At 35.1% G+C, this 20055-nt stretch overlaps 1 protein-coding gene across 1 annotated transcript in view; it reads left to right on the forward strand.

The window, feature by feature from the left end:
* Nucleotides 1-10773, forward strand: part of LOC115228862 (multiple epidermal growth factor-like domains protein 8) — a 23749-nt gene extending 12976 nt beyond the window's left edge. Inside the window, exons 2-3 of the mRNA XM_029799334.2 lie at nt 6442-6667; nt 8593-10773. Of these exons, the coding sequence (XP_029655194.2) occupies nt 6511-6667; nt 8593-9464 (1029 nt within the window). The 5' untranslated portion in view covers nt 6442-6510 and the 3' untranslated portion in view covers nt 9465-10773. The remainder of the gene's footprint in view (nt 1-6441; nt 6668-8592) is intronic.
* The last annotated feature ends 9282 nt before the right edge of the window (nt 10774-20055 follow it).

A 20055-nucleotide genomic window follows, 5' to 3' on the forward strand; every position in this document is an offset into this window, starting at 1 on the left:
TACCCACTCTCTCAATGATCACACTCGTATGGTGCTCTTTGCACCCCGCTAGCATGGACGCCAGTCATCGAATTTGATTTTGATTTTCATTTTTGATTTCACTTGCCTCAACAGGTCTTTGCAAGCAGAGTTTTAGTGTCCAAAGAAGGAAAAGGTACACATAAGTGGGCTGGTAATGCCCCTGGCATAGGCCACGAGATTATGGTCTCATTTGGCTTGCCGGGTCTTCTCACGCACGGCATATTTCCATATATATATATATATATATATAATTCATCCATACCTGAAAATAAATTATATCCATTAACAGTTATTTTTAATACTTTTCTCATTGTATTGTGTATTTGTTTCTTTTTTGCATCTGTTATTTTATTTTTGATCTTCTATATAAATGAGATATCCTTTAATTTTCTGCTTTTGTTTACATGAAATGAGAAGATACATTGCAGAACTGTTATTTTAACAAGTTATATCTATTTATTACCTGAAGAGATACATCTGCACTATCAGATGCTCCTGAACCAGTTATTAAGAGTCTCACCTGTGAGGGATTGATGCTAGATGTGTTGAAACAATTGTAGTGATTAATAAAACTTCTTGTATCTTCCATCTTCTGTCTTTCATATCAGGTAATGAAGCTTACGGAGGGGGTCATAGCCCAACTGGATCAAGTAATGAAGGTTGCGGAGAGGGTCATAGCCCAACTGATTAGGGAGTGAGTCGGCTTGGATGAGATGCAGTTTGGTTTCGTGCCAGAGAAAAGCACCACCGATGCCATATTTCTGGGAAGACAGCTGCAGGAGAAATACCTAGCCAAAGATAAGCCCCTGTACCTGGCTTTCATTGACGTGGAGAAAGCTTTTGACAGGGTCACTGCTAGTAAAGTGAGGGTTGGCAACGAGTACACTGAAGAATTCAGGATAGACGTAGGGGTCCACCAAGGTTCAGTCCTCAGCCCCCTCCTATTTATCATAGTCCTCCAGGCAATAACGGAGGAATTCAAGACAGGAAGCCCCTGGGAGCTCCTATAAGCTGATGACCTTGCTCTAATTGCTGAGTCACTATCAGAACTAGAGGCAAAGTTTCAAGTGTGGAGACAAGGATTAGAATCGTAGGGCCTTAGAATCAACCTAGCTAAAACCAAAGTCCTAATATGTAGGAAGGCAGGCAAACCACAAATCCCTTCAGGTAGATGGCCCTGCTCAATCTGTAGTAGAGGTGTAGGTAGAAACTCTATAAGATGTACCCAGTGTAAGCTATGGACACATAAGATGTGCAGTAATATCAAAGGGAGGCTAACTGGGAAGATAGTTTTTGTATGTGGCAGATGCTCGAGAGCAATAAACACCGAAAATGCACTGAGACCAGCTTCCGCCTCATTCCAGGGAGAAAAACTAGAAGTAGTTGATAGCTTCCGTTACCTAGGGGACCAAATGAGTAGCAGACGAGGGTGCACTGAAAGTGTAGCTGCTAGAATAAGAATAGCTTGGGCAAAGTTCAGAGAGCTCTTACCTCTGTTGGCGACAAAGGGCCTCTTGCTCAGAGTAAAAGGTAGACTGTATGATGCTTGTGTACGAACAGCCATGCTACATGGCAGTGAAACATGGGCTGTGACTGCTGAGGACATGCGTAAGCTCGCAAGGAATGAAGCCAGTATGATCCGATGGAAGTGTAATGTCAGTGTGCATACTCAACTGAGTGTAAGTACCTTGAGAGAAAAGTTGGACCTAAGAAGCATCTGATGTGATGTGCAAGAGAAACGACTGCCCTGGTATGGTCATGTGGTGAGAATGGATGAGGACAGCTGTGTGAAAAAGTGCCACACCCTAGCGGTTGAGGGAACCTGTGGAAGCAGCAGACCCAGGAAGACCTGGGATAAAGTGGTGAAGCATGACCTTTGAACTTTAGGACTCACCAAGGAAATGACTAGTGACCAAGACCATTGGAAATATGCCATGCATGAGAAGACCTGGCAAGCCAAATGAAACCATAATCTCATGGCCTATGCCAGGGGCGTAACCAGCCCACTTGTACGTAACCTTTTCCTTCTTTGGTCACTAAAACTCTACTTGCGAATACCTGCTGAGGCAAGTGAAATCAAATCAAATCAATCAAAAGCAAAATTAAAATCAAATTCGATGACTGACGTCCATGCTGGCAGGGTGCAAAGAGCACCATATGAGCATGATCATTGACAGAGCGGCTAACCGGCTTCAGTGCCAGTGGCATTTAAAGGGCACCATTCGAGCATGATCATTACCAGCATCGCCTTACTGGCACTTGTGCCCGTGCTAGTAGGGTGCCAAGAGCACCATCCCAGTGTGATCATTGCCAGAGCAGCCAACTGGCTTCTGTGCCAGTGGCACATAAAAGGGCACCATTCAAGCGAGATCGTTACCAAAGTTGCCTTAATGGCACCTGTGCTGGTGGCATGTGTAAAAGGATTCGAGTGAGGTCATTGCCAGTAACACCTGACTGGCCCCCGTACCGGTGGCACGTAAAATGTACCCACTACACTCTCGGAGTGGTTGGCATTAGGAAGGGCATCCAGCTGTAGAAACTCTGCCAAATCAAGATTGGAGACTGGTGCAACCATCTGGTTTGCCAGCCCTCAGTCAAAATCGTCCAACCCATGCTAGCATGAAAAGCGGACGTTAAACGATGATGATGATGAGGAGGAGGATGATGATATATGATATGTGTGTGTGCATGTGTGTATATATATAATATCAACCCATGCTAGCATAGAAAACGGACGCTAAACGATGATGATGATGATGATGATGATGTGTGTGTGTTTATGTATATAACATAAATAAAAGATATACATATTTACAGATATTTTGTTGAATGGCCGTTGACTGCTCATGAATTCCTCAGCCCTCCTCACCAAGCAAGCCTGGTGGGGTTGCCAGTTTAGTCGCCGATGACCTGACCATGCAACAGGTTGTACTGAATTACATGTTACCAGTAGCACTTGAGAGCAACCTGACATAAATATAAACATCCTTTGAATTTTGGCTGTTGGAATGTGGGCACACTTCTTGATGATAATTTCAACAAGAGGCAGAAAGGCATACTGAACTTATTGCATGTGAGCTTAAAAAATATTCCCTTGATATAGTTGCACTCTCTGGTGAGGGTCATGTAAACGAACCTACTTATGGATATATTATCTTTTGGAGAGGCCTACCTAAATGTCAGTGTAGAGGATCTGGTGTTGGGTTTGCTCTCAAGTATTCATTAGTATCCTCCATTGCAGAGTTTCCAAGTGGTATATCTGAATGAACCATGTCATGCTGTATTAAACTGACAAAAGGTAGGTTCCTTACCATTGTCAGTATTTATGCACCAACAATATCCCATTCTGATGAAACTGTAAGACAGTTTTATGATGATCTAGCACAATTATTGAGAAAAATACCAATTTCTGACAAGTTGGTCATACTGGGAGATTTCAAGGCAAGAGTTAGAAAGCTCTTTTGACCTTTTGTACTGAGAATAATCTGGTTGTTGTCAACACTCTGTTTAAACAGAAAAATAAATATAAAACCACCTGGATGCACCCAAGATCTAAGCACTGACATCTCATAGATAATATTTTGATCAGAAAACATGATATGAAAGATGTTTGTAGTATTTAGGAGAGGAGCAGAGAGCTGGACTGACCACTGTCTAGTGCATGGAAAAATTAATTTTTCATTAATGCCTAAAAATCGATCGTCTGGTCCTAACATACCCAAAAAGTTAAATGTTGCAAACTTTAAATTATCAAGCAACTTGCAAAGATTCCACGATGCTATAGAAAGTATCGATCTTAACCCAAGCAATCTATGGGAAGACTTCAAAACAAAAGTATTTCAGGCTGCAAGTTCATCAGTGGGATTTAAATCACGTAAGTCCAGTGACTGGTTCTCAGATAGATCAGCAGAAATTCATGATCTACTTTTAGAAAAACAAAACTTAGGCAATACACTTCTTTCTCAGTCCTTGAACCCCAACTCAAACAAAGCTTACAGTAAGCTGAAAGCTAAGGAAGATTAAACAGGAAAGGGGGAATGATAGATCAAATGAGACACAAGAAGCAGCTGATAGAAATAATGACAAGGGTTTGTACTCTTATGTTAAGGAGTTGTATGGCCCAAAATTTTCTTCAGTAGCTCCAGCGAGAACAGCAGATGGACGTTTGCTTCAGACTGACACTACTTCTATTCATAAGTGGGTAGAACATTTTTCTGCACTTTTAAATGGATCATCATCCGCTGACATGAGGATGATAGAAAAAGTCAAACACCTTCCAGCTATAGAAGAGATGGCATTTGAACCAACTCTAAATGACATTTATTTAGCTGTGAATAAGCTGAATAACAATAAGTCTCGAGGGTCTGATGGAATCTATGCAGAAGTCTTGAAATATGGGGGTGACAAAATGTTTGAATTCTTAAATATATTAATTTGTCACTGTTGGAGAAATGAGAAAGTGCCTCAAGACTGGATCAATGCCATTTTAGTCTTCTTGTATAAATCAAGGCCAAAGAATCTGTGTGGTAATTTTTGTGAGACTTCGCTTTTGTCCGTGGTTGGAAGGTACTTGCCCGCATTCTGTTAGAACATTTAAATACCTTCATAGTTCCAAATATAGTGTCTGAGTCTAAGTGTGGTTTTCGTTCCTCCAGGGCCACAGCTGATTTTATCTTTACTATCAGACAATTTCAAGAAAAGTGCATTGAACAGAATTTTGCTCTATACCATTACTTTGTTGATTTGAGCAAAGCATTCAATACTGTTAATCAAAATGCTCTGTGGCTAATTCTAAGGAAAATAGGTTGCCCAGAAAAATTTGTAAATATGATCAAGATATGAAAGCTAGAGTTAATTTTGGTGGGAGGCTCTCTGGTGGTTGGCTCTCTGAATCTCTCAAGTTACTTGATGTTGTTGATTCGTTCATCTACCTTTGAAGCTCTGTACAAAATGATGGAAATCTTGATACAGAAATACATCTGTGAATTGAAAGGGCAGCAAAAGCATTTGGTGGCTTGGAGTCATGCGTTTGGCTCCAGCAACATATAAATAACAATTCAAAGTTGGCTCTTTACAAATCATTTATCTTACCATCCTTGTTGTATTCTTGTGAAGCATGGACATGTTATGAAAGGCATTTTAAATTGTTAGAACAATTCCACCAAAATTGCCTTCATCACATTCTAATCATTAACTGGATTTCTTTTACTCCAAACAGATATCCTTGCATTTGCAGGTATCACCTCAGTTAAAGCTCTGATTTTGAGAAACTAAATGAGATGGTTTGGCCATATTGTTTGAATGGCAGATGAATGCATGCCCAAATAGCTGTTTTATGGTGAGCTTGCAGAGGGGAAATGCTATTGGCATAAACCTAAAAAAAGGTTCAAGGATGGCACAAGGACTACTATGATGTCACTTGGAATGGATCCAGAGGACAGAGAAACCCTTGCTTTGGATCAAGCTGGATGGTGAACAAAAGTGTGGAGTGGAGTGAAAGTGTTTGAAGAGGCCAGGATAATGCATGCAAGACTCAAAAGAGATTTAAGGAAGAATTTTATGATCAAGAAGGTGAATGACAATGATCTTTTTGTGTGCACAGTTTGTGACAGACCATGCTTTTCTTTTGCTGGGCTCAAATCTCATTTGCAAACCCATGAAAAACGAACCTCCACCAACTATTCTGCCTATATGTCTGTGCACACCTTTGAATGCAATGTATGCCAGCAGGTTTGCAATCAAACAGAGGCCTCAAAAGACATTTTAAGATCCACAAAGATCAGAAGTTATCTGCAGCTCTTGGTGGTCCAAATTGGATATGCAATCTATGCAGGTGTCTTTTCAGAACATTGTCTGGTTTAAAAAGCCACATCAGATGCCATGATGGTTCTAAGGTGTAGGTACAGGAGGTGGTCAAACTCTGCATAAGGAGTAGAAAACCACCACCTATGTGTGTGTGTGTGTGTGTTTGTGTACATATGTATATATGTAATATATATATATATATATATATATATATATATATATATATATATATATACACACACACACATGCATACATATATATGTATTCAAACGGCGGTGCATCAGCATGGCCGCAGCTCTGAGCTGAAAAAAAAAAAAAAAAAAATGTATGTATGTATGTTTGTATGTACAAGGATGATTTAGCGAATGGCTAATGTGTTTATATTAATTTTTTATATGTACAATGCATATATGTATTTCAAATTTTTAAATATGCATTTGTGTTTGGTGGAAGCTTATCTTAAGAAGGAAATGGTAAATAAGTGAATATGTATGTTTATTAGCATACCACTTGTCACTTTCCAAATCATTGATTAATGTATGATACCAGATGATACAAAAGCATGTTTATCTTTCTATTTGTTGTTATATTTAATTTCATCTTTTTTGTATTTAATTCAGTGTTCATCCTGTAAAAATAGTTATCTTGGCGAACCAACGGATGGTCACCAGTGCTACAGCCAGATGGATGTAGATTCCGACTACTGTTTTGACCCTGATGACCGCAATGCTTGTGGCAGCAACTACAAGCCATTGTTAAAAGGCCGGACTCTTTTTTATGCTGTCCAGCCTAAATATCTCAATGTTAACATCCGTATCACTATTGATGTTACCCAAGGCGGTAAGTTTTAAGCTAACATTTTTCTTTGTATTAATATGAAAGGAAAAGATTTCAATTTATTAGTTCTAAGGTATTTATGGATTATATTTGTTTGGAAGTAACTGGCTGTTTACTGTATGGATATATTTTATTGTTTGGAAAAATGGAAAGTATTAAAAATGAAGGCAAAGTTTTTATCTGTCTGAACTTTCAAAACCAGACAAAGCAATGTTAAAAGTCAGTTACCGCAGGCTATTGAATCATTTACACAAGTGAAATATCTGCTAACTGAAACCAAAATGCTTGTTCATTTTCCCCCAATTTCCCACTTGTCTTGTAGCTTTAACAAGTGTTCTCTTTTTGAAATTTCTTACTTTGACTTTATTTTACTACCCTATGAAAATATTTAATGAAGCAAAATAACTAAGAATGCAGCAACTGACAACTTGTTTTACCTCTAGATCAGTACACATATTTGCCACCCAAAGAATAGATTATGTTAGATAAGCAGTAGACTAGAGATTGTCTAAGCTAACAAGTCAGACAATAAATTTCTCTTACAGTCAATGAAAGTACCATTTTATATGATGCCTTGAAAGGCTTTCATGTTTTCACGGAACCTGAATCAATGTACAGTTTGACATCTAATCTTCATTACACCTTGAAGCTTGTCATTGTCTGAACAAAGATGTAAGAGTGTGGTCATAAATCTTTCTGTTATGCTAACAATCAAAACTGAAAACACAATGTACAGCTCCACTATGAACCTTCCACATCGATTTTTTTAATACCTAAATTGGAAAACAGGCTCTGGCTATAATCTCTGTGATATGATTGGTGTGGGTTACATTTAGCTTGAACATCTGCAGGGTAACACCTATAGGGAAAATATGAGTGAGACAGGAATTCCATGAGGTTGATGTTCCATCAAGGAAGGATTGGGTGAAAGCCTGAGACAGGTGCTATAGCTGGAGATGGTATGCAATTACATAATTTAGAAGAGCAGAAATCATTCTAGTTGTAATAGAATAGGTAGAGTGAGGAGTCAGTAAGTCCGTAAGTTAGGGATTGTAGTGAGTTAGGAAGGAGTCTTTGTCAATGAGTTGGATGACTTTCTTTTCAATACTGTTTAGGGTGATTGAATATGTATCAGCAGCACCATCATAGTGTTACTAGTACACATATAAGAGCACTTAAGTATATGAGGTCATATAGAAAGACCATAAGAGCTTGCAATGTCTAAAATTTGAGCAACCTTGATGGTTTTAATTGCATATTGTTGAAGACAGACAGTTAGTGTGAGTGTGTGTGTTACAAGATTATTTCCTTGATGTAAGCAATTCGATTGCCATGACTCACTTATTGTAGCAGTATAGGTTTGTTGTTGGGTAAACAGGTTGCTGTTTTGTTATTTAGTCTCAGTGAAACTCTGCTCAAGAAGTCAATGATCTCATTTGTTTGAATTTCAATGACTATTAGTATGTCAGTGATTCAATGTCTCATCTATTTAATGTGGTAGGGTGTGATTTTGAGAGATATTTGGCTGTTGCACATATGGCGTAGTGGTTAAAAACACGGGCTACTAACCCCAAGATTCTGAGTTCGATTCCAAGCAGTGACCTGAACACTGACAATCATCATCATCATCAATAATAATAATAATAATAACATCGTAAAATACCTTAGGAATGAGAACCCAGGTTTGAAATTTCCCCAAGACACCTGAAGAAGGCTGGAGGGTATATCAGCCAAAACGTTGTGTCAGCAACAAACAAGATGAGGACAAATATCCGTCGAATGTAAATAATGTAAATAAAGCAAGAAACAATGTTTTATTTAATTTTATCTGTAATATTTACTTTCAATGCTATAAGATCTTCATTTTGTAAAATACAATATCATTTCCTTCCAAATAAATGTTATCATAAATATTTCTTTCTGTTTAGGAGTTGATGTCTACTTCTCACCTGATGATAAGACATTTGTTGTGGACCTTAACCGTGAAACATGGTTCCATGAAGTGAAACTTGATAAAAGTCTCAAATTTCAAGCTATGTACCACGAATACATGCAATATACTCGGAATGATGTAAACTATTACTTAAGGAAAGAAGTTGCAAAAGATACCAACAAATTTATAACACTTGAACAAGCAAATACTACACTCAATGTAACTGATGTACGTTTTCGGCTTGTCATTACACTGCCTTTAGATGTACATGATTTGGAGAAATCTCAGTTTTACATAATTATTTATGGTCGTGGTGATATAAACAGTAATACCACTTACGGAAAGTTATTTTTCCGTCAAGACCAGCCCCATATTGACTTATTTGTATTTTTCAGTGTATTTTTCTCCTGCTTTTTCCTTTTTTTGGCAATTTGTGTTTTAATATGGAAAATAAAACAAACAGTCGATGCTCAACGCAGTCGGCAGCAACGAGCACGTGAAATGCAACACATGGCATCCAGACCATTTGCAGGTGTTTTGGTTTTGGTTGATCATGATGTTGTTTTATCAAATCCAACCACACGAAAACTCAGAGTCAATAAACCAACAGCACGCAGTCCTCAATGCCCTGAGGTTAATTTGATGCACCAATGTTTACGTGAAGACCACTTCAGTATCTCACCAATTGCAATAGAGCCAACTGAAGATGGTATAGCTTCTGTAGCAACAGTAGTGTTTCAGCTACCCGGGGGTGGAAGTACAGCTTCTAAAGTGTGTCTGGGCTCTGCCTTGACTATGCGTATGTGTCCTGGAACTGCAAATTTAAGAATGACAATGCGCCGCCGTCCTAGCTCATCTCTTGCTTGATCTTGATCACAACATCTGTTACTGTCAGGTGAAACATTTCCATTACAGAAACTGAGTTTGAAGTCCAACAGAAAGCATGAAAAGAAAAACACACACAGTAAAATGTAAAGTAAGAAAGAGATATTTCTCAGGTGTTGGGACAAGAAAGCAAATTAACTTTCAAAGATCATTGTATTTAATGGGACTAGCCACATTAATTTATGAATTTCTCTTTTCTTTTTCATTGTACAAATTAATGCAATCTCAATTGGTGTGACTACTGGCCAGTATTAACTGAAAGTAAGTGATTATTCTGTTCACTGTGTGAAGGTTGAACTGCCAAGCTGTTTGCTGACTTTTTCTAACAGCCTCCATTAAACATTTGCTGATCATCATTATCATATTGGTATTTTGTTTTTAAAAGCAGTATGGTAACTAGACAAATAGAGAAATAAAACATTCTGCCAAATCCATTACAAAAGACATTGAATAATGCCTTGGAATTTGAAATATAAAACCTTCAAAACCAAAACAACCAAAATTTCTTCCTACATCACTTTTGTGTACCATGTCATTATTTCTGTATATTATTTATTGCCTTTATTTTAATTCTACTACATTTTTATTGCAGTCAAGATTGTGGAAGTATTTTCTTTGGAAATGTTATTAGTTATTGAGTGAGAGAGAGAGAGAGAGAGAGAAAGAGAGAGAGGTGGCAGGGTGAAAGAGATGGAATGAGAAAGAGAGAATACATGTGTAAAGAGACACATTTTGAAAACACTTGGAAATGAAACAAAACAGACTGGAAAACTGACTTCAAAAGAATTCCTGAAACAAAATATGGAAATAAAAAGGAAAAATGAAATAAAATGAAATTTGGTAAAATATCTGGAAATCTGAAATATAAAGAAAATATTTTCTAACCCTTGAACTGTGGAATTTATCATGAATATAATTTTTTGTGGAAAATTTTGGTATCCGTATCTGATATTTTATCTAATTAAATGATAATTATCAATGAGATTTAAACATTTTTCAGATTAATAGATTAATTTCATTTTATAGGCAATATCACCTTTATTTCAAATCTTGTACGGATATTTGTCTTTAGTGCAAGGGTTGTATTTTGACTGTATATACATATAGCTTTGAAAATATTTCAGCATTCCCTTAGATTTTGATTATTGCTGCTTATAAACAGTTTTTATAAGTGTACATGCACATATTTCATTTCACACACATACATTCACACATAAATTTCATCAATATGTATTGGTATTTTACTTATGTGTCTTTCAAAACTAATAAAAATATAGATTTAATATTTTTATGTCTGCCTGCTATTGATTTTTTTTTTTTATGGGATTATTTATAAAAACATTTACATTGAAAGGTAATATACCTAAACTTCAGCAAAAAGTATTCTTAAATGATCCTGAAAAGGTTTTGAATGTATACTTATCAGATTTGTTTAAAGACAAAGAATTTTTTAATGTAATTTTTTATGTAATTTATTTACGATTTAATGCAGAATATAAAATATAAAATTTCATAAATCATAAACTAGCTTTTCTAGTATACTGCGTTTTGAGATGTACATTTCATTGTTTAACATTCATGCATAATTTATTAATATTTTTGAATACTTGCAAAAAATTAGGTTTTGTTACTTTTCAGACATCAGATCTTTCACTTCTGGTTCTACTGAAGCCATAGAAATACCAACTGATCAATTTTTAAAAAGTGGAATAATAAAAAAGAGGTTCAACATGTTTTTATCTAGCACTTCAGCCAGTATTGATTAAGAAAGGCCATTTATATACATTTATAACTTTAGTTGTTTGTTAGTGTAGAACATATAATTGATAATTTTTGTTATTTTGGATATGTGGATGGATATCTTATTGATGTAAGAGAAGGGCAGAGAACTGTATTTGATATATTGAGACTTGTAATATACATTATATTTTACGTAACTTGCAACATTATTTTGATATTTGTTTCTCTGAATCTGAGTTCAGTCGCAATTACAATGAAAGCAAAACTACCAACCAGTGCCTTTAATATTTTTTTTAAATAGAGCTGCAGGCAATATTACACATTATACACTCATATTAACAAAATAGAAATGGGATATCAAAGTAAGAAAATGTATTTGCTGATTAATTAGAAACTACTAGGGTCTCCATTGGTAAGGCTTATCATGTATCTGCACTTATTTTCACTGGCCTGACGAAGACTAATAGTTGCCTATTCGTGTAAGTTTCCTCTATCCATTCCAACAGTGCTGTTGAAGGAAAAGACTTTTTTTAAAGATTAATACACCTTGGCACAGGTGTCATCACAAGCATTGCTGACAAGAGGCAAAAATTCAATATACATACTGCAAAGCATTTTATTTGATCCTCAATTAGTTCTACCAATCCACTGTTTTGTATTGGTACTTTTTTATGAACCTCAAAAGGATGAAAGGCAAAATTGATCTTGGCAAGATTTGAACTCAAAGCACAGAGAATCAAAATAATATCATATGGCATTCTAGCCAGTGCTCTAACAAATCCAGTTTACCACCTTTAGTTAGATGCAATTTCTCATTAGTAATGTTTATTTAAAAGAATCATGAACAATGTATGTTCTCTTCATTTGATTTTACTACAGTTTGAAAAAATGGAATATATGCTTTAAGAATATTAGATTTTGATTATTGCTATTTATATACAACTTTTATAAGTGTTCATGCTCATATTTCATTTTAAAATCAATTTTTTGCCAAGAACAAATCTTTTATTACTACTTTTATTCATTATATATTCCATATTCAATTATTTAGGTAGACAATAGAACAGATAACGAAAATATGAAATGCTTCAAAACACCAATGTTCTACATTTCTATTGGCAAGCATTTTTAAATATATAATTATATTTATTGATCCCTTTCATTAATATATTTCCTCATAAATTTCCTTTGCAACAGTTTATTATTTTTTTCTAAAATAACTTTCAACCAGTTTATATGTTGAACTGTTTGTTTTTGTTTTGTTAATGATATTTTAGAATCATTTCAAGAGTGAAAGACAATCTCTATCTTAATATTCTAAAATCAATGGTTACATTTTTGCTGATCCATAAACAAAGGGTGGGGGAGAGAGAAAGAGCAGTGCTAACAACAATCATTATTGGCATGGTCATCATTTTTCATATATGGTGTAAATAAATTTGGCTGTCAACTTTGATGAATTTCCTCACTTTTTTCTTCTTTTTTAAAATTTTTCCTTGAGGCAGTTTCAATTAGCTTTCAAATACATTGTTGTAGGTTATTTTTTACCTGAGATATTGGTGTAAATTTATTAAAGAGAAAATACTTGGATAGAAATTTAGATAAATTGTTTAGTAAAGATACTCATTCCATGTTATCTAAAGCAAAAATTCTTTTATGATTCATAAATTTTTTAAATGCTTTAGGAATTAACATGTTGAAAGTTAATTCAATATTGAATTACAAACTGCATACTCATTACTTCAAAAGGAAGAATCTTATTTTAACATTGACTTTTTCCATGCTAAAATTTGTGAAATTAGACTTATTAAGGTAGTATTCTATACAGAGATACTTCTATAGTTGCCAACCTTCACTTATTTCCATGTAAAGTACTTATTCTGATCTTTTGAATGATACAATGGCCCAGCTTGTTTTAGAAGCAAACGTAAAGGATGACAGTGCCTAATATGTTAAAGTTTTTACACAATGTAATGTCAAGACATGGGAAGCTGTGCATGTGACTGTGCACATGCACACACGCATACAAACAAATGCATAAACATGCACACATGAACATGTGTGCACACACAGATGCATACTGTCACACGGACATATACACACAACGGTCTTCTTTCAGTTTTCAACTATCACATTCATTCACAAGGCTTTGGTTGGCCCGATACTTTCCCAAGGAGCCACACAGTGGAACTGAACTCAGAACCATGTGGTTGGGAAACAAGCTTTTTACTACACAGTCATGCTTTGCCTATATATATATATATATATATATATATAATATATATATATATATATATGCATGTATGAATGTATACATACAATAGAACTCCATAAACTAGAAACCCCCAAGCGAGTATACATGAACAAGAACTAGAATTTCAATGAACTTAGAATCAAGAGAACACCACAAGATACAGAAGGCTCACAGTCAACAAGCACAACAAACATATATACATCTGTCATCAGGTGCCTAATGGATATCGTTGTAGTTTTGACCCCTAGGCAGTATCTTTCAATCCAGTAATGACAATGGTATTAAAAACATAAACATAATCTGAGAATTAACAGACAAGAAGCAGGAGCAAAACATTAGAACATTATGTCTATTTGTTACAAATCTACTTGTTACAAATACAAATATCAAATCTCTATAAAGCACAGAAATTAAATATTTGATAGAAAGCAAAGAACTTTCCTCACAATAGACATTGCCACCTCAAGAACTTTAGAACTTAAAACAGAACATTAAAACAAGCTAGCAAATTAAACATACTGAACATAGTAAAAAACCAATGTTGCCAGTGCTAAAAATGGAAAATAATAATGACCTAAGGAATAATCTGCTTAGAAGTGTAAACATATAAATTAATTAAAAAACATAAGACACTAGAAATTGCTTCTCATCCATTTATAATATATCTGAGACAATTAAAACAAAACAAATGCAAATTAGAGTAACATATCCCTATAACTGTCAGGCTCCAGTCTGTCTTAAAGAAGTCCAACATAGGAATAACCTATTGTAGACCAAGACCTTAAGTACAGAAAATATATTCAAATGAATAGTTTATCTAGAAACATAATATGAAAAAGGCAATCTTTATATCCATCTTAACAAGGATGCTTTGTTAGAACACCAAATACTGCGTTATATATCTTGAGAGGTCCTTTTATTTGGATGCATAAAGCATAAAAGCACTCATATTTATATCATTGGCAGATGAAAATTGTCTCCTATAGGTATCGGAACTGCCAAATCAGGTGATTTCAACCTGCCCAGTCTTTTCAGTGGTAGATGTCCAGTAGTGGTATAATAGTTGACTATCACTGTCAACGATATATAGAATTTCAGTGCCTTTTCAGGCTCTGATGTTGCAAATAGCCAGCAGGCTTATTTAAAAAATAATCATTAGCAATAGAGGCAGTATTAATACTAAAATGCAATCGTTATATCCAATTTAATATGGATGTTTTGTTAGAACACTGAATATTATGTTACCTTGAGAGTGCCTCTCATATGGACGCATGGTGCATAAAAACATATTTAAATCATTGGCCCATATAAGTCCTCTCAAGGTAAATAATGCAGTATTTGGAATTTTAACAAAATATGACATTAAGTTGGATATAATGATTGTGTTCTGGTATTAATACAGCTTCTGTCGCTATTAATTATTATATAATATAAAATTGACTAAAACACCCAAATTGTAGTGTAAAATACTAATACTTAAAATAAGCTAAATGTAAATCATCGGAATAACATTTTAACTATCATGCCTACGTTGAAATAAATCAATGTTGACCTACAACTATTATGGTTTTAGGTGAAAATATTTGTTTAAATATTTTTTCTAGAATTATAGAAAAAACATGATATAAAATTTACTAAAACAGACAAGTTATAACAAAGCTATTCTGGCTGGTGTTTCTAGTACATCCCACGACCACCTGGTACCTTCCTCATTTCTTTGTCACTCTGGTATGTATTGATGTTTGTCAATATCATTTTCCCATAGACACATTTATGTTATTAAAATTAATTTTTTTAATTTATGACTTTTTCAACAATTGTCTCTGTTTATAATTTAAATATATTGGAGTTTGAGAAGATCATTGCTGAGATTTATCCACAGTGATTTAAAAGAGATATATAAAAGAAGATTTACTTTAATAGCATACTTTTCTGTTAGTAACTGTCTTTTCTTACCCGGACACATACACCTCACTTGATTCAGGGGTGAATTAAAAAATTTTAATTACAATGCTTTTTTCTGTTACTCCTGCTTCATCATTCCATAAAATGTGTTTATGGAGAGAAAAATATGGTAAAACATCAATATATGTCAGAGTGACAAAGAAATGAGGAAGGTGGTAGTGGAATGTGCTAGAAACAACAGCCAAATCTCACTTAAATCATCCACCTTTCCATCTGGAAATATTTACAATTTGCTGAAAAGAATTTACCCATAGTTTTTAAGTGTGCAGTGCAAAAAAACCTTGTCAAAATCGGTTTTTCCTGGTGGGGTAAAAAAAAATCAAATTTTCAAAACTTTTTTCATTAAAAGATGTTCTCCAACCCTATCATTTCGAAGGCCATGGTAAAACGAATTGGAAAAATTTATCAAAACAGATAAAAACCAACTTAAACGGGTGTCCTGATCTGAAACTCTGGCCAAAAATTTATTAAATTTATTAAAACTTAGCTTTATTTTCATGGTTCGCATTTTCCCCTGTGCTTCATGAGACAATGAGCAGGAATCACTCCCCCCACCTACCTATGTATGCATATGTAAGAGTGTATTTGAAACTCCAACAAAATCTTATTTTGAAAACAAGAGTTTAATATTGAGGGAGGGATAGCCTCAGCTATCTATACATGTTGAAACCATAGATGATTTAACAAAAAACATCTATAATACACCTTTATACGAATACAAGCTGTCAGTGGTTGAGACGAATAAAACAATTTTTTTTCAAAATTATTGTGAGTTAATAGATTTTGGTTAAACTTGTAAATTAAATATATCAATTTAAAAAAAAATAATTTAATTTAAATTATCAAGTGTACCTTCCTCGGCACTATCACTCCATATTTACAAAGAAACATGAATAATTTTTTTAAAATACTACCTTGATAATTTAAATTAAATTAAAAATTGATTTATTTCATTTACAAGTTAAACCCAAAACTATAGTACACTGGCAGCTTGTATTTGTATCAAGGTGAATTATAGATGTTTTTCCTTGAATCATCTATGTTTTTCAACATGCATGGAAATAGCCGAGGCTATCCCTCCCTCTGTTTATTTTTGTACATTTTATTTTGCTGCCAGGCAGAATCATGTTGAAATCTGATAAGGAAGCTTAACTTACTTTCACTCTTGTTATATATATATAAATATATATATATATATATATATATATATATATATATACATATACATGTGTGTGTGTGTGTGTATATAAAAATAATATGGGTGGCTAATTTGCAATTTTACAACCTAAAGGCAAAAATATTGGGTCATCCCATAAATAATGCGGTTGTTTCAATTGCATGAACTAAAAGTCAGAGGGAGACGGGGTAAACTACCTGCATAAACTTGCTATAAAATTAGGTAGTAATTTTACCTTGTTACTTATTATTATTGTAGGTTTTGAAGAGTGCAGTTCGATTTTAACAGTTATTTTTTCAAAGCTACAATGGAAGTGACAAAGGAGCATATTCAGCATATTTTGCTTTATGAGTTCAATAAAGACAACAATGCAAAAGAAAGTGTGAGGAATATTAACGCAGTATATAGGGATCAGACAATAAGCGTAAGCTAGTGTCAATGGTGGTTCCAGAAATTCTGAACTGGAAGCTACAACCTATAAAACAAGCCTCATCCTAGAGGATCTGTAGAGCTAGACAATGACATCCTGGTGGAACAAAATCCCATCGTAATTGTTGAGGAACTTGTAGAAGAGCTTGGATTTGGTCATTCAACACCTGCATGCTATCAGAAATGTCAGCAAATTAGGTCACTGGGTTCCTCACATACTTTCTGAGTCTAATCACGCACAGAGAGTGAATGTGTGCTCTTGTTAACTGTCATATCTCACGAATTAACCTTTTTGGGATCAAATAGTAACTGGTGACAAGAAATGGGTTCTCTATAATATGAATTCTGTAGACGAGGTCAGAATAGTAATGGAGGAGTATTTTTCATTACGGACAAACCTACTATATAGAAGTGCAATGTAGAAAATGAAGGAGAGTACATTTTAGATTAAAATAGAACTTTGTTTATTTGAATTTAGAAAAATAAAAGAAGTATACAAAAACCGCATTATTTATAGGATGACCCAATATATATATATATACAAACACACACATATATACAGATTTGGTAAAGATTTTATAACTGAAGCAGATCTCATGATATAGCTTCAAATAAATCTTGATAGTTTTTATTACTATACCCATTATGATACCTGTTGACTCCCTCAGGCCACTTCCTAACAGGCATTGCTCCTTGCTCTTATAATTATATATATATATATATATTTATATATTTATATACATATATATATATATTATATATATATATATATATTTATATACATATATATATATATTTATATATATAATATATATATATTTATATATATATATATATATATATATATTTATATTATATATATTTATATATATATATATTTATATATATATATATTTATATATATATTTTTACATATATATATATTTATATATATATATATATTTACATATATATATATATATTACATATATATATATATTTATATTTATATATATTTTTCCACACATACACATACACACCTGTGCACACACACACATGTGCACAAACGCACACACATGCACGCACAGGAATGCGGATACCTATCCCACACATCCCCACGCGCACACAGACACATACCTTTATACACACGCACATACATATGCACATAATACTCGCATACACACATATACACGTACATGCACACACACTAGCACAGGTTCACACATATACCTCCAACACACAATATACATACAGATACGCACACAATTATACACATATGGGCACAAACACACACGCACGTAAGCACACAAGCACACGCACGCACATACACACAGGTATGCACATATACGCCTATACAAACTCCACACAAAACGTCACACACAACCCACGTACACACGCATACACAAATTCACATATACATACATACATACACATACACACACAATATATGCATACACGCACACATACGCATACACATAGACACATACACGCACACACATACGCACACGAATGCACACATACCTTACTCACAACCCAACGCATACACGTATATACACCCACACACACGCACACATATTCGCACACACAACTACACGCACATACACATGTACAAGCACACACGCACATGCATACACGTGCAAAAAACACATTTATTCCCCTACGCAACCCCTCATTCAGACACATGCACACACACATACACATGTACACACGCACATACACTCACATGCACACACGTATATGATTATGTGTATGTCTATGTATGTGTGCTGTGTGTATAAAAAAACGCACTTATATCCACTATACAACCCCTCATTCAGACACACGCACACATACACAAAGTAAAGTACAGCTATTCCCCACGCATACAAGCCCTACGTATACACACGAGCACACATACATACACACGCACACACATATACACACAAGCACACGCAACTGAACCCACACATGCCTCCCATACACACAGCACACACTCATACATACACACAATCATACATGTACACATACGCACATACAAGCACACACGCACTCATACACAAAGTAAAGTACAGTCACTCCCCATACACACAAGCCCTACGCATACACACATACACACACGAACACACACACACTGCAAACAAAACATACACACTACATATACATACATGCAGACACGCATACATCAAACTATCAGCACCTTCTTCTGACCATTCTCTTACGCACATGTCTAGGTAGACACACAACAGTAGCCACTCCTACCAAAATTACTATAAATTCTTTCTACAACCTTAAGGGATACTAAGCCCAACCACACACAGATAAGCAGGCGTTTCAGCACCCAGTCATAGTGTTGTAGGAGCTGAGTTAAACAGCTTCTCCCTGGTCGGAAACCATGTTGGGTGTCAGGCAGCAAGTCATTCTCTTCAAGGAAGGTGATCAGCTTCCTTCTGACTATTCGTTCCATGACCTTGCTGATGTGTGAGGTCAGAGAGATAGGTCTATACTTCTTGGCTTCCGCTCTGCTACCTCCTTTATGAATGGGGCATATTTTACCTTCCTTCAGTTTTCTTGGAAGTTTGCCAGCTGCAAGGAAGCTCTGAAAGAGGAACTGCAGTGGTCTTGCTAGGACTCTCTTACATGCTTTTAGGAAGATTGCCGGGAATCCATCGGGGCCAGTAGCTGAGTCTGTTTTCATTTCATCTATAGCCTTGATTACATCGTCTTCCTTTATATCGATGTAATCTATCGTCGCCGCCTCTGATTTTATATCTGCAGTGGTAAAAAAGTCAGTTGGATTGGTGATTTGGAGATGGCCAAGGGGTGGAGTGAAAACACTCTTGAATTGCTCATTCAGTATTTCACTTACCCTCATTGGTTTTCCTGTAAGTGTGCCATCCTTTTCGAGGAGTGGTCCTACTCTACAGTGCACCGTAGCTGTTTCTTTGGCATACCTGTAGAAAGCTCTGGGGTGAGATTTTATGTTGTCTATAGCCCAGGCTTCTTTGTCTGCTCTTTCCTTTTCATGGGAGAGTTGCAGACATTATATATAT

The sequence above is a fragment of the Octopus sinensis genome, unplaced genomic scaffold (assembly GCF_006345805.1).
Source record: "Octopus sinensis unplaced genomic scaffold, ASM634580v1 Contig11136, whole genome shotgun sequence".
Taxonomy (NCBI): domain Eukaryota; kingdom Metazoa; phylum Mollusca; class Cephalopoda; order Octopoda; family Octopodidae; genus Octopus; species Octopus sinensis.